The sequence below is a fragment of the Argopecten irradians genome, chromosome 6 (genome assembly GCF_041381155.1).
Source record: "Argopecten irradians isolate NY chromosome 6, Ai_NY, whole genome shotgun sequence".
NCBI classification, from domain to species: Eukaryota; Metazoa; Mollusca; class Bivalvia; order Pectinida; family Pectinidae; genus Argopecten; species Argopecten irradians.
The window spans coordinates 43,875,793-43,890,372 of NC_091139.1; the positions used below are offsets into that span (position 1 = coordinate 43,875,793).

The 14,580-nt window shown below is 36.3% G+C and overlaps 1 protein-coding gene across 5 annotated transcripts in view; it reads left to right on the forward strand.

The window, feature by feature from the left end:
• The first annotated feature begins 5,783 nt into the window (after positions 1 to 5,783).
• The window catches only part of LOC138325999 (uncharacterized), a 33,771-nt gene continuing 24,974 nt past the window's right edge, over positions 5,784 to 14,580 (forward strand). Inside the window, exons 1-10 of one of the 5 annotated variants that reach the window (XM_069272070.1) lie at positions 5,784 to 5,969; positions 6,699 to 6,725; positions 7,284 to 7,327; positions 9,248 to 9,260; positions 9,554 to 9,598; positions 11,053 to 11,088; positions 12,245 to 12,343; positions 12,827 to 12,923; positions 13,386 to 13,462; positions 13,728 to 13,784. In XM_069272070.1, coding sequence (XP_069128171.1) covers positions 9,583 to 9,598; positions 11,053 to 11,088; positions 12,245 to 12,343; positions 12,827 to 12,923; positions 13,386 to 13,462; positions 13,728 to 13,784 — 382 coding nt within the window. In that variant the 5' untranslated portion in view covers positions 5,784 to 5,969; positions 6,699 to 6,725; positions 7,284 to 7,327; positions 9,248 to 9,260; positions 9,554 to 9,582. Of the gene's footprint in view, positions 5,970 to 6,017; positions 6,172 to 6,698; positions 6,726 to 7,283; positions 7,328 to 9,247; positions 9,261 to 9,486; positions 9,599 to 11,052; positions 11,089 to 12,244; positions 12,344 to 12,826; positions 12,924 to 13,385; positions 13,463 to 13,727; positions 13,785 to 14,580 lie in introns of those variants that run through there. The other 4 variants (XM_069272069.1, XM_069272066.1, XM_069272068.1 and 1 more) reach the window with 4 other exon arrangements.

The following is a 14,580-nucleotide window of genomic DNA, read 5'->3' on the forward strand; positions in this document are numbered from 1 at the left end:
ACATGGGAGACTGTCTCTAATGAAACTGCAGCACACTGCATACATGGAGACTGTCTCTAATGAAATGCAGCACACTACATACATGGGAGGCTGTATCTAAAGAATCTGCAGCGCACTGCATACATGGAAGGCTGTATCTAAAGAAACTGAAGCACACTACATATATATGGGAGACTGTCTCTATAGAAACTGCAGCACACTGCATATAACATGGGAGACTGCCTCTAAAGAAACTGCAGCACACTGCATACAACATGGGAGACTGTCTCTAAAGAAACTGCAGCACACTACATACATGGGAGACTGTCTCTAAAGAAACTGCAGCACACTGCATACAACATGGGAGACTGTCTCTAAAGAAACTGCACCGACTGCACTGCATACATGGGAGACTGTCTCTAAAGAATCTGCAGCGCACTGCATACATGGGAGGCTGTCTCTATAGAAACTGAAGCACACTGCATACAACATGGGAGACTGCCTCTAAAGAAACTGCAGCACACTGCATACAACATGGGAGACTGTCTCTAAAGAAACTGCAGCACACTACATACATGGGAGACTGTCTCTAAAGAGACTACAGAACACTGCATACAACATGGAAGACTGTCTCTAAAGAATCTGCAGCGCACTGCATACATATGGGAGGCTGTCTCTAAAGAGAGGAGCTGTAACAGGCATGTCATGATAGTTATATTGGATGTCCTTGGTTGTCATTTATGATATTCTTTTCAATAAAAACGTATTACAAAAATACCTCCGAGACATAATAGTTGGCCTCAAGATAAGAACTGTCGATTTTTGGCCCACCATCATCAGATGGGGGGGGGGGGGGGCTATTCAAATCGCTTTTAGTCCGTCGTCCGTCCGTCCGTTAACAATTCTTATTATCGCTATTTCTCAGAAAGTACTGAATGATCATTCTCAAATTTCATATGTAGGTTCCCCTAGGGCCCTAGGGCCCTAGTTGTGCTTATTGTGTTTTGGGACCGATCGGTCAACAAGATGGCCGCCATGCAGACATTTTGGGGATTTTGATAGTTAAAGTTTGTTATTTCTATTTCCCACTGAAGGGATTATTCTCCAATTTTATATATAGGTTCCCCTTGGGCCCTAGTTGTGCATATTGCTTTTTGTGACAAATCGGTCGACAACATTGCTGCCAGGCAGCCATCTTGGATTTCGATAGTTAAAGTTTGTTATCGCTATTTCCCAGAAAGTACTGAAGCGATCGTTCTCGAATTTCATATGTAGGTTTTTCCTAGGGCCTTATTTGTGCATATTGCGTTTTGGGACCAATCGGTGAACAAGATTGCCGCTAGGCAGCCATCTTGGTTTTGATAGTTAAAGTTTGTTATCACTAATTCTCAGAAAGTACTGAAGGGATCTGTCTCAAATTCCATATTTAGGGCCCACTATGGCCTTAGTTGTACATATTACGTTTTGGGACCGATTGGTCAACAAGATGGCCGCCAGGCAGCCATCTTGGATTTTGATAGTTAAAGTTTGTTATTTCTATTTCTCAGAAAGTACTGAAGGGATCATTCTCCAATTTTATATATAGGTTCCCCTTGGGCCCTAGTTGTGCATATTGCTTTTTGTGACAAATCGGTCGACAACATTGCTGCCAGGCAGCCATCTTGGATTTCGATAATTAAAGTTTGTTATCGCTATTTCCCAGAAAGTACTGAAGCGATCGTTCTCGAATTTCATATGTAGGTTTCCCTAGGGCCTTATTTGTGCATATTGCGTTTTGGGACCAATCGGTGAACAAGATTGCCGCTAGGCAGCCATCTTGGTTTTGATAGTTAAAGTTTGTTATCACTAATTCTCAGAAAGTACTGAAGGGATCTGTCTCAAATTCCATATTTAGGGCCCACTATGGCCTTAGTTGTACATATTACGTTTTGGGACCGATTGGTCAACAAGATGGCCGCCAGGCAGCCATCTTGGATTTTGATAGTTAAAGTTTGTTATTTCTATTTCTCAGAAAGTACTGAAGGGATCATTCTCCAATTTTATATATAGGTTCCCCTTGGGCCCTAGTTGTGCATATTGCTTTTTGTGACAAATCGGTCGACAACATTGCCGCCAGGCAGCCATCATGGATTTTGATAGTTAAAGTTTGTTACCATTTTTTCTTAGAAATTACTGAAGATATCTCTCTCAAATTCCATTCGTAGGTTCCCCTTTGGCCCTAGTTGTGCATAATGCCTTTCGGGACTGATCGGTCAACAAGATGGACAACCGGCCGCCATCTTGGATTTCATCAATTGTTACTGCTATTTCTTAGAAAGTGCTGAAGCGATCCGTCTCAAATTTTATAGGTAGTATGTTTGAAATAGTTTGAAAAGCAGGGAAAAGATCCATCTTACTGTTGTCAGACATAGATCATTCTTTGGTGGGCGCCAAGATCCCTCTGGGATCTTTTGTCTTAAATATCATGCGTTCAAGGACAACCATATCAACTTTTCTATACTAAACGAACTAAAAGATACACAGGAATATGTGTCACCAATGAGTCAGCAGGCTTAGAAATTCAACACTCACATCATTGACGTGGGTAGGAAAGGTTATTCGGACTAGATGTCGGTGAAACAATATAGAACCCTTAGTCCACAGAAATCCTGGGTGAAAAATGAAAAGCAAAGAAACTGACATCTTGGTTCAGAAAAGTGGTGAGCCCAGCAGTTTACCATGGCCTGTTTGTCACTCTATGGGAGGTTAGTAGACGAAGCGGGGAAGCCAACACAACAGGGACATATGTGAGGTCTGTTAAATATGGCCAGAAAAGCGAGTTCAGAAAACAAGACGGAAGAAATTGGAACTCTGGTGTCTGTGTATGTCTTAAGCTCATCTGATATACAGACACGACACTCGACCGCACAGCAACAGATCTGAAAAGGAGATATTCCCATCGACTTGAATGTGGAGTTAAGTTCAGGAAGAAAACTGATCTTGGCAGCTTATTTATCACAGAAGGATTACACTATTGTCCTTTGCCGTGTCAATCTGATCGAACGAAGGAGTTGGTAGGCTCCAATTTTCGAGGCTGAAAGGTCTGGTTCAGTAAAAGGAAATAATGTGTGAAAAATACTGAGAGCGGCAGACCACCAAACCATTTGCATTTTAACCGCAGTTGAACATAGGCTTTTTAATTTCTATTCACGTTCTGATTACCTTGGACTGGATGATAAAGTGAAGAGAATATTCTATCCTAGACTCTGTTGGTACAATTGGACGATCTGACGTTTGCCGACGACCTTGTTTTTCTCTCTCGTAGACAAAAGCAGAACAGAACAAGACTGTCACACTGTCACAGAACTCAGCTTCCATTGCTCTCTTCATTCACAGAGAGAAAGCAGATACTCGGGGTCAATACTGCCAACAAAACCCATATAAGCTGGCCAAGCGTTGACTGGTGTTGGCTTCTTCAGATACCATGGGACTATCACTGACGTAAGAACTACAACTGACAAGGCCAGGACAGCAATCAGCCGAACAAAGTATACGAGGTTCCACAGCTCCGACTCTGAACACCAAAACCAGGATGCTAAATGTCTGTGAAGTCTGAACTACAGGGCTCAGAACCATGAATGATGACTATTAACAACATAAAGAAAATACACTTACAATACCTGTCTAAGAACAATTATCTTCATTCGATAGCACAGCCAGTAGAAATCATGTAAAGCGAAAGGTGTGGATTGGGTTTAATCAAGGCAAAATCTGACCATGGTAAGCTAAAAAGATACCCGCCAACGTACCAGCCAACCACTTTTATTGTGTCCTCTTGTTCTCCAAACTCCATTCAGGGGAAGTAATCCACTAGCAGAATGGCTCGTCTTGTCGAAACCATTTATAATCATAAATACCTGGATCATATCATATCGTATTCTCCTGTATTGAAGAGTTGATAGACTCAAAAATTTCAGTCTCTCCGAATATGGTGTTTCACGCAGACCTTGCACTTGTTTTGTGGCAAGCCTTTGTACATTTTCTCATTCAATTACATCTTTTTTTCCAAAATTGGGTTCCAAACTGTCACAGACTATTCCAATTGTGAACGTATTACTGATTTATAGACCGGAAGAAATATATCTTTGTCCAATATGGCGAATGTTCGCTTTATCTTTCCAATTAGACTATTCGCACAATCACACAATTTGCTACAATAACATGTAGATTAAATTTAAGCTCTGTGTCGAAAGTATATTTGTAGCAAGACATTTGTTGGAGGGATCCATCTTCTTCTCGCATGACATACTCAAAATTTGGATTTCTTTGTCCAAAATATAGTGTTTTACACTTCGATTTATTAAACTTCAATTGACCATTCACTTAATTTGTCCAAATCACTTTGATTTTTTTCGGAATCTTCAAGTTGGTTATATGTACCATAATTTTCGTATTGTCCCCAAATAGTTTTGATTTACCGAGTATTGCTTTTGGCAGATCATTTATATATACGATGAAGAGGATAGGTCCCAGAACACTAACTTGAGGAACTCCACTATCTACTTATACCATGTCAGAATGTATTCCGTTGACTACCACTCTTTGACGTCTCCCTTCTAAGAATTGGGATATCCATGTGACAATGTTACCTCGTACTCCAACATTCATTAGTTTTTTATTAGACGCTTATGTGGCAAGGTGTCAAAATCTTTTTAAAGTCCAAATATATCATATCCAGATTTCCTCCCTCGTCCAGCTTTTTGGTAATTTCATCGTGTACTTCCAGTAGTTGAAGAATTGTAGATTTTCCTTTGATGAAGCCAAATTGTGCGTCAGCAATAATATTATTCCGATCTTAATGTCCCATCATACTGTCTCTAAGAATAGATTCAAAACATTTTACAATGATGCTGGTCAAACTAACTGGTCTCTAATTTTCTGCTTTCCTTTTTTATTTCCTTTTATAAAAATTGGTGTTATATTTGCCTCCTTTCATTCTGATGGTAGAACTCCTTCTTGTAGTGATTTATAAAAGAATATTGATAAGGGGAGACAAATACATTGGCTTCCTTTAGAACTTTAGGATGTAACCCATCTGGTATTTGTGATTTTGATGTATGTAATTTTGATTGTTTTTTAAACACTTCTTTGGTTGTAATTTGAATGTCTTAGAGTTCTGACTGTAAATTGACTGTAGTTGGTGCAGGTACTGTATGACATTTCTAAGGGTAATAAGGTAATATTTTCAGTTGTAATGCAGAAAAAATATTTATTCAGATTTATTTAGGATTTTGTGGGTTTTACTAGACTTTACCCCGACAGCAAGATATCAGATTGAGTTGTGAATATGATCTATATTTGGGGGGTAATTTGAATATATTATACATTCGCTACGCTTGGATGACAATAGACAGGTGATGCCTTATTTTACATACCGACATACCTAAGACATCTCACAGATCAAAGGTTCATATGTTCATTTACTTCAGTATATATACTTATAGCATTGCCTTGTAAATGTATTGTAATCAACGTTTCTTGCATCATATAAGGACCAGCTGGTCACTCACAATGCCATGGCTATGTCACAGGTCTGTAAAGCAAACCTGAAAGTGTGAAACAACACTATCACAATTCATTCAGCAATATTTACTCACAGACGTCAAAAGTCAAATAAAATGTTCACAACTGAGAAAGCAGTATAGGTTATGGGGTGAACAGTCACACAAACGAGTAAGTCTCTACTTGAAAGGGTCGTTACAATAGGCTATAAAGACTATGACCCTAAATACACACCTCCCCACCTCTGTAGCGTTACACTGACTATAATGGTACCCCAGCAGGTAATAGTCCGTAAACACACATACACATATGTTTTTTTAGGGTTTTAAATAAATCCTCCAACTTGTCCTCACTTATGGAGATATTATCCTGACTCAGACCTGCACAATGGCGGGTGGTGTGTTCAGAATGATTTCTCTGGTGGTAGTGTTACATATCCAGGATGTAAGGTAAGTTTTATGTGATATTTTCGGCTTAGTTCATTCTGTTGTTGTCAAAGAAATATTCGTACTTTTAATAAGTAAAAAACGTTCATCTGTTCCTGCCTACATGTTTATAAATGAAGTAGGACTACGTTGTTAAAGTTTGTATTTCGAGTATGTGAGGATTTTACTACACAAAACCGATGAATACACTCTGACTGAGTTAAAAGTAGGTACACTATCAACTTCGTCAGAAAAGTGAACAGGACATGTAAAACGTTTATGTAATGTCAATGTTGTTTCGAGGTTGGTTACGAAAGTCATTGACGTTCACTGTGATTACTGAACTGATAATGAACATGTTTTACAAATATGTGTGAGACATGTTTTACAAAAATGTGTGAGACATGTTTTACAAATATGTGTGAGACATGTTTTACAAATATGTGTGAGACATGTTTTACAAATATGTGTGAGACATGTTTTACAAATATGTGTGAGACATGTGTGAGACATGTTTTACAAATATGTGTGAGACATGTTTTACAAATATGTGTGAGACATGTTTTACAAATATGTGTGAGACATGTTTTACAAATATGTGTGAGACATGTTTTACAAATATGAGTGAGACATGTTTTACAAATATGTGTTTAAAATATCAAAGAACTCGTTAGTACGGTTATCGTCTGATTTAAGGTCTTAGAACATTCCATACCATTTCCATTGTTAATCCAACATTTATTGTCTTTACAGATCCGAGTTCGGGAGTTGCACTGTCAGGTAACGTTCTCTTTATTTTCTAGATGTTACCTCCAACAATTAGTTAGAACGAAAAATTCCTGCGTGACCGTAGTATTGTTCCTATACTTAAAATTGATTTATAAAAGGGGGAAATAAATAATCACGAGTATTGCTGTCTTAAATAAACATTTTTACTTTATGCAATCAGAATTAAAAAGCTCTGGTTTTTAATTCATTTTTCCCTGATACGTTCAGGTGACATACAGGCAAGAACAGATTATCATGATTAGATATTGCACCTTTAAAAGGGCGGTGATGATAATTTTAGGGTTTTTTTTGTTTTGTTTTTTACCTCAACTTGTCAAACTGATAAGCATTGATAATACCAAAACAGTTTATTCTAGTTACTAGTGTTGAACAATCAAAACTATTTTTGATATGATCGGCATTTTGAAATTTCTGATTTGTATCTTATTAATTGTCTGGTAAGGTTTTTATTAACAGGTGAATATTTTACCTTAGGTCTTTAAATGGGATATCCTATTTTTAAATGTATTTGTCACACGTGTATCTATGAATTATTACTTTACTTGACAGCGAGGTATGTTGTCCCGATGCAGACTGTAACAAGATAGCATTCGGTAAGTTATATAAAGTACACAAAGATTTCCGAGAGTGACTTTTGGTCGAGTGTCGAGTTTCGAGTCAACATTTTCGAGTTTCGAGTCAAAATTTTTGAGTTTCGAGTTACATTTTGTAAATTTCATGTGACAGATTATTTGTTCGTGCTTTTTTCACTTTATTTTATTTTTAATAGCGGCTACATAGCATATCATGTAAAACATACATGAAATATTGGCATATACTCGAAACTCTGTTTTCAATGCGAATAATCAGATGTTTGCATTGGAAAGAATGCTGACTAAGTAAGCAAAATTCTTAATCTTTATTATGGTATATTGATATATTTTAATTAATTTCTGACTCGGGAACCTATATGTATGACGTCACAATTAATCATAGTAGAGGGAGAACATGGCAACACTATATTGACGTAGTCCGTCCGTTCTGGTTTTTTCTGGAAAAATCGTAAAGTTTTATATTTTTCAATTTAAGGCATACCCTGATCATAAAAAGCACAGAAAAAATGTACATCTTGAATGACAATGAGTGATCGGTGCGCAGTCAATATATTGGTACCCCGTGCACTTGTTCTGGAGCTATTATTAGAATAAATATGTATAAAAAATACCCTAAACATGGCGTATTTGAAGGGTTAGAGGTTTGAGTGATCGCGGTTTTGAATAAAGGCAGAATGTCTCGTTTTACAAATACTTGATATTTAAAAACTATGCATTTAACGAAGTAGTTTTTTGCGTTTTGCTAAACAATGGCGGTTTTCCGTTCCTTTTGAAATATCTGAATAATAAATGCCCATTTTTTGGCCAGGGCATAGTATTGTACTAAACAAAATAAAAATCGAAATCCAATACGGGTGATATAACATCACGTTGATAAGTATCTTGAAGATTTTTAAATTTTAAGGCAAATTCACATTGTCCAGTAAAATATATCAGAATAACAACGAACAACACGTAGACATAAACATTGCTTATCGGATAAAATTCCAAATATTTACCAAACTTTATCTATAATGTATGGTAATTGGCAATTTTCCGGGACTTAGCACTTCTTTAATAAAAGAAAGAATAAGATATAGTAGGCCTAATGTTAAAGTTACAGAGATTGAAAGCAAAAATATTAAAGAAATGCCATATATGTGAAAAAAATATTAAGAGTCTGTAACTCGAAACTCGAAAAAGATAACTCGAAACTCAGAAGAGTAGACTCGAAACTCGAAAAAGTTAACTAGAAACTCGAAAAGGCTTACTCGAAACTCGAAAAAGTTGACCCGAAACTAGAAAAGGTTGACTCGAAAATCGAAAAAGTTGACTCGAAACTCGAGACTCGACAAAAAGAATTCCTCAAGATTTCCAGGGTCCGCAGAGATCGAGATCTTAACATTTCAGTTAAAATGTTTTTGTCTATGAAGTGTTCAATCACATTCACTCCTTAATTTTGATAATGGGCTGATCCAGTCTTTTCACTTAGAATGAGTCTAAATGTGTTTTCAGGGGTGAAATATACCAAAACTTATTACAAAGATAATCATATGATGCATATATTAGACCCTTTAAAAGGTAAATAATGTTTTAAATTATACATCTCTATAATAGATCCGGCCTTCGGCTGCCACTTGCCGAAGGGTAAATTGCGCTACATTGTGCTGTACAGTTAAATATTTGCCTACTATGTCCCGCATTACTGTTCGTATCCTATTATGTAATCGTGTTCGTTTTGTATGTCTTGATAAAGGGGCAGATCGCATCGAAAATTTGACAATGTTTTTTTCCCACACGGTTGGAATTACTTCCTTGTCCCATATATAATAGGCATTCAATAGAGTGAACTCTATATATTGAATGATTCTATCAATTCAGTCATTTATTTTCAAAGACGTATCATTTTTCAATGACTTGATAATTTTTTTTCTTGTTCAGGTGAAAAAGGTATGTAAGTATAAATTTACAACAGTTATATTGTTCCAATATCTCCCTTTTTTCTTGATATATGTACATATTGTCTGCTGTAATTTAACCCACATTTTTATATCTATTTCAAACTGTGTGGCTTATTTGATCTTTTATTTTAAAACGCTGATCAGACAACTATCTTACAAATACAAACAAAAGATACTTATAATTATTAACCTGACTTGTTTTTAACATTTTTAACTTTTTAGATCATTACAGATGAAGTATTGTTTGTAGTGTACTATAAATGGTAATCTGTTTCTTGTGGTACAGGTGAAACAGGTTTGCCCGGGCGACATGGAATGAATGGTAGACCAGGTTAGTCTAATTTGAATATTTCATCACAAAAAGTTGATTTACAATAGTGGCCCTTGTATTATCAGACTTGTGGAGAATGAGGTTTTTATAAAACTCTTATTTGATCATAACTGTTTTATTATTTCTTGTTTTTGTGTCACAAATAGCAGCGGTCTTTGACGACATAATTGATATCTTCACATCTTTTGTAGATATAGCATTTAGTATGCACCAGCAAAAGATTGGCCGTAGTGTAACACAAATCTATAGGTGTCTTTATAACTTTAGAATCAAGGGCCTGTGATGGGCTTTCTATATGTGTCTTTAGAACTATAGAAACAGGGGCCTGTGATGGGCTCTCTGTATGTGTCTTTATAACTATAGAAACAAAGGCCTGTGATGGGTTTTCTATAGGTGTCTTTATACCTATAGAAACAGGGGCCTGTGATGAGCTTTCTGTAGGTGTCTTTATAACTATAGAAACAAAGGCCTGTGATGGGTTTTCTATAGGTGTCTTTATAACTATAGATGGGCTTTCTATTGGTGTCTTAAGAACTATAGAAACAGTGCCTGTGATGAACTTTCTGTAGGTGTTTTTATAACTATAGAAACAAGGGCCTGTGATGGGCTTTCTATTGGTGTAATTATAGACCAAGGGCCTGTGATTGGCTTTCTCAAGGTGTCTTTATAAGTATAGAAACAAAGGCCTGTGATTGGCTTTCTGTAGGTGTCTATATAACTATAGAATCAAGGGCCTGTGATGGGCTTTCTCAAGGTGTCTTTATAAGTATAGAAACAAAGGCCTGTGATTGGCTTTCTGTAGGTGTCTATATAACTATAGAATCAAGGGCCTGTGAAAGGCTTTCTGTTGGTGTCTTTATAACTATAGAACCAAGGGCCTGTGATGGGCTTTCTATAGGTGTCATTATAACTATAGCACCAAGGGCCTGTGATAGGCTTTCTATAGATGTCTTTATAACTATAAAATTAAGGGCCTGTGATGGGCATTCTGTAGGCGTCTTTATAACTATAGAAGCAAAGGCCTGTGATGGGCTTTCTATCGGTGTCATTATAACTATAGAACCAAAGGCCTTTGATGGAATTCTATAGGTGTCTTTATAACTATAGAAACAAGGGCCTGTGATGGGCTTTCTATATGTGTCTTTATAACTAAAGAAACAAAGGCCTGTGATGGGCTTTCTATAGGTGACTTTATTACTATAGAAACAAGGGCCTGTGATGGGCTTTCTATATGTGTCTTTATAACTATAGAAACAAAGGCCTGTGATGGGCTTTCTATAGGTGTCTTTATAACTATAGAAACAAGGGCCTGTGATTGGCTTTCTATAGGTGTCTTTATAACTATAGAAACAAAGATTTGTGATGGTTTCGACATATGAATGTAAATCTTAGTGACAACATTAATGTAAGCACTTTGTAAGTAAATTGATATTTACTTTCCTGATTTCTGACAGGTCGCGATGGACTTCCAGGCTTACCTGGAAAGACAGGTAAGGCTTCCACTTACCAATGCAAATGCAATTCATATATGTTGGAATACTTGTGCCCAATCCCATTGTATATAAAAAATAACTTATGCATATGGTGGAAATATACATTCTGATGTCATATATTAGTCCGTGCCTTGCATCTATATCCAATTATCCATGGTGTGTCGTAACAGGACGAGACATCTATATCCAATTATCCATGGTGTGTCGTAACAGGACGGGACATCTATATCCAATTATGCATGGTGTGTCGTAACAGGACGGGACATCTATATCCAATTATCCATGGTGTGTCGTAACAGGACGGGACATCTATATCCAATTATCCATGGTGTGTCGTAACAGGACGGGACATCTATATCCAATTATCCATGGTGTGTCGTAACAGGACGGGACATCTATATCCAATTATCCATGGTGTGTCGTAACAGGACGGGACATCTATATCCAATTATCCATGGTGTGTCGTAACAGGACGGGACATCTATATCCAATTATCCATGGTGTGTCGTAACAGGACGGGACATCTATATCCAATTATCCATGGTGTGTCGTAACAGGACGGGACATCTATATCCAATTATCCATGGTGTGTCGTAACAGGACGGGACATCTATATCCAATTATCCATGGTGTGTCGTAACAGGACGGGACATCTATATCCAATTATCCATGGTGTGTCGTAACAGGACGGGACATCTATATCCAATTATCCATGGTGTGTCGTAACAGGACGGGACATCTATATCCAATTATCCATGGTGTGTCGTAACAGGACAGGACATCTATATCCAATTATCCATGGTGTGTCGTAACAGGACGGGACATCTATATCCAATTATCCATGGTGTGTCGTAACAGGACGGGACATCTATATACATAAATGATATTTTCAATACGATTTCAAAGAATAGAATATTTATGTGGAAATTATGTGAAAGTCGTTAGTATGTTCTTTTTGTGTCTCAATAAAGGGGCAGATCATTTGAAAATATTTTGTTGAAATTACTTTTTCGTCCTGTATATCTTTTTATCATAGCATTATTATTCAAAACTATGATAATGCATCATTTCCTTAGTTATAATTTTATTAAGTACGCTAGTCCCACAAAAAAACACGTCAATAAATGTGATGTTTGCTTTATTAAACTTAAAGGTGAGCGAGGTGAAGATGGACAGAAAGGAGAGAAGGGTAGTCCTTGTGTCTGTAAATACGACGAGTCAGCTGATGCCCAGGAGCAAAATAATAATATGGGTACAACATTGTTGAAATTATGATTTATTATTATTTAGTAGTTCAAACATTAAACATTACGACTTGGTAAATTATTAGAATATGAACTCATTCCAAGGTGATGGAGACTTATCTACATCTACCTAAGGCCAATGTTGTCAGACTGTGATATTAGCTTAGCCATTTGATTAATGAAAAACGTGTTTGTTCTCTACATAAGAGTCCTTGCTTATTTCTTCTTGGGAAAGACATGGTAGAAACATACTACAAAGTCATTTAAAATTAAATTCATTGGTTTGAATCGTTGATACCTTGTATCAAGGACTATTTAGTTTGTTTTCGTGAAATGGGTCAGTTCAGCCTGAATCAAAATAGAAATTAAGATATCAACACAAATAAGGTTTTACCTCATAGTTCTAGCGTTAATTCACCCCAAACATTTGAGTATTTCTAGTTGTAGCTAAATAATATAAGATTTTGCCGATTGTTTTATGGTTGTTTCAGTAGAACCAGGCGGTACCAGTATTGGACTTGTTGTCGCTATTTGTCTCCTGTATGTCTTATTTATAATTCTCGTGGTGGTTACTGCTTTTCTATATTGGTAAGTAGTTCAGCGAAAACAAACCAACAAACTGTTAGGTTTAACGCAATCAAAATTTAGCGCGATACTGATTTAAAACAACTTAGCACAATGCTGGATTCATGCATTCACAATATTTGTTATGTTTTAGCGGAAAAGGAATAGAGCGAACAAAATTTAAAACAGTAATCTGTTATAAGCTCTGGTAGCTCTTTAAAATATGTAATGACTCCTCATGAGACATAGCACGAATATATCACAGTCTACAAAATACATAGCCATGCTGAAGCACGAGAAATATTATACACAGGTAAATATCTGATATTCACACTCTCTCTACCTTAAATTGAACTGGTAAATATAGTCAATTCACAGTCAATTTGTCTGATGTAAAATTATGGCCTATTTCTGGCCAATTTCAAGACAGAATTTTTTGTATGTCTAAGATAGAGAAAAAAAATGATTCAATTTGAAATGTTTCAGGAAAATGAAGACAACCATGGATGGTTTCCAAAAAGTATTAAAAGCCTTAGCAGAACGATATCACATAAATCAACATGGTAGGTCTCTACTGATAATACAAGTACTTTATTTCATTTATAAATATTTTTTTATGTCACGAAAAGTCCATAAGGTCATAATTGGATGCATAAAATTCGAGATAGATATATATATTTGTTTCGTTCAGTCGTCAGTTTTCGATGTAAAATAATTTGACCGTATAGCTGTAATATAATAATTCTTATATAAGATGTTGATGTGTACGAAATTAGGAAAATGTCATAAACATACCATTACAGTGTTAACTGAATGCCTTTTTTGTAGGCTATTCTGATTTATACCGCGGTGAAATGGGAGCACATAGATACGGGGGTGATAGAGGTAAGACATTGATAAGGTGTCCCATGAAGAAGCTGGAGTATCCTTTCTGTGCTGCTGAGGGTTTTTAAATCGGCCACAAATCACGATACATTATATACTTAACATCATATTAATTAGGTATATATAGAGCATAGATTCGTCACAATATCTGTCCAGATATATAAAATTTTTTTTTTTTTTAATTTTTTTAATTTTTGCATAATTACATTACAACACAATGTACACAGTCACATAAAACAATATACAGGTACACATATATATGTATTCACAATCACATATCACTCGCGAGCACACATAAAAACACACATACACACACCCACACATCCTCACACCCACACACTCCCACCCACACACTCACCCTTACACACACCCACATTCGTGCAAGAATGTACACACAAATATTTCATTTTAAGGGAAAATTTTAGAATTGAATTTTATAATTGTTATAAATAGCACAATATTAATATCAAGTGTATTGTTGTACTAGTTTAAAATACGTATTTGTCCAGATATATAATAATAAAAAATCAAAAAGATAATTTTGTGAAAATGGAAATGGTCACTATACATTCTAGATATTTATTTCCGTCATTATACGGCTATCACATCGTGGGGTAGGTATCTTCACAAGGTAAACTCTTAGACCAGCCTAACACTAGTGAAAAGACGCGCGACTCATGGGAAAACCTGTGTCTAAACCCTACTGTTAATAGTTAATGACAGTAAAACATGTTTTAAATTACAAGGTAAACCCTTGCTAAACATCAATTGTTATAAGACACAGGACTGAATCAAA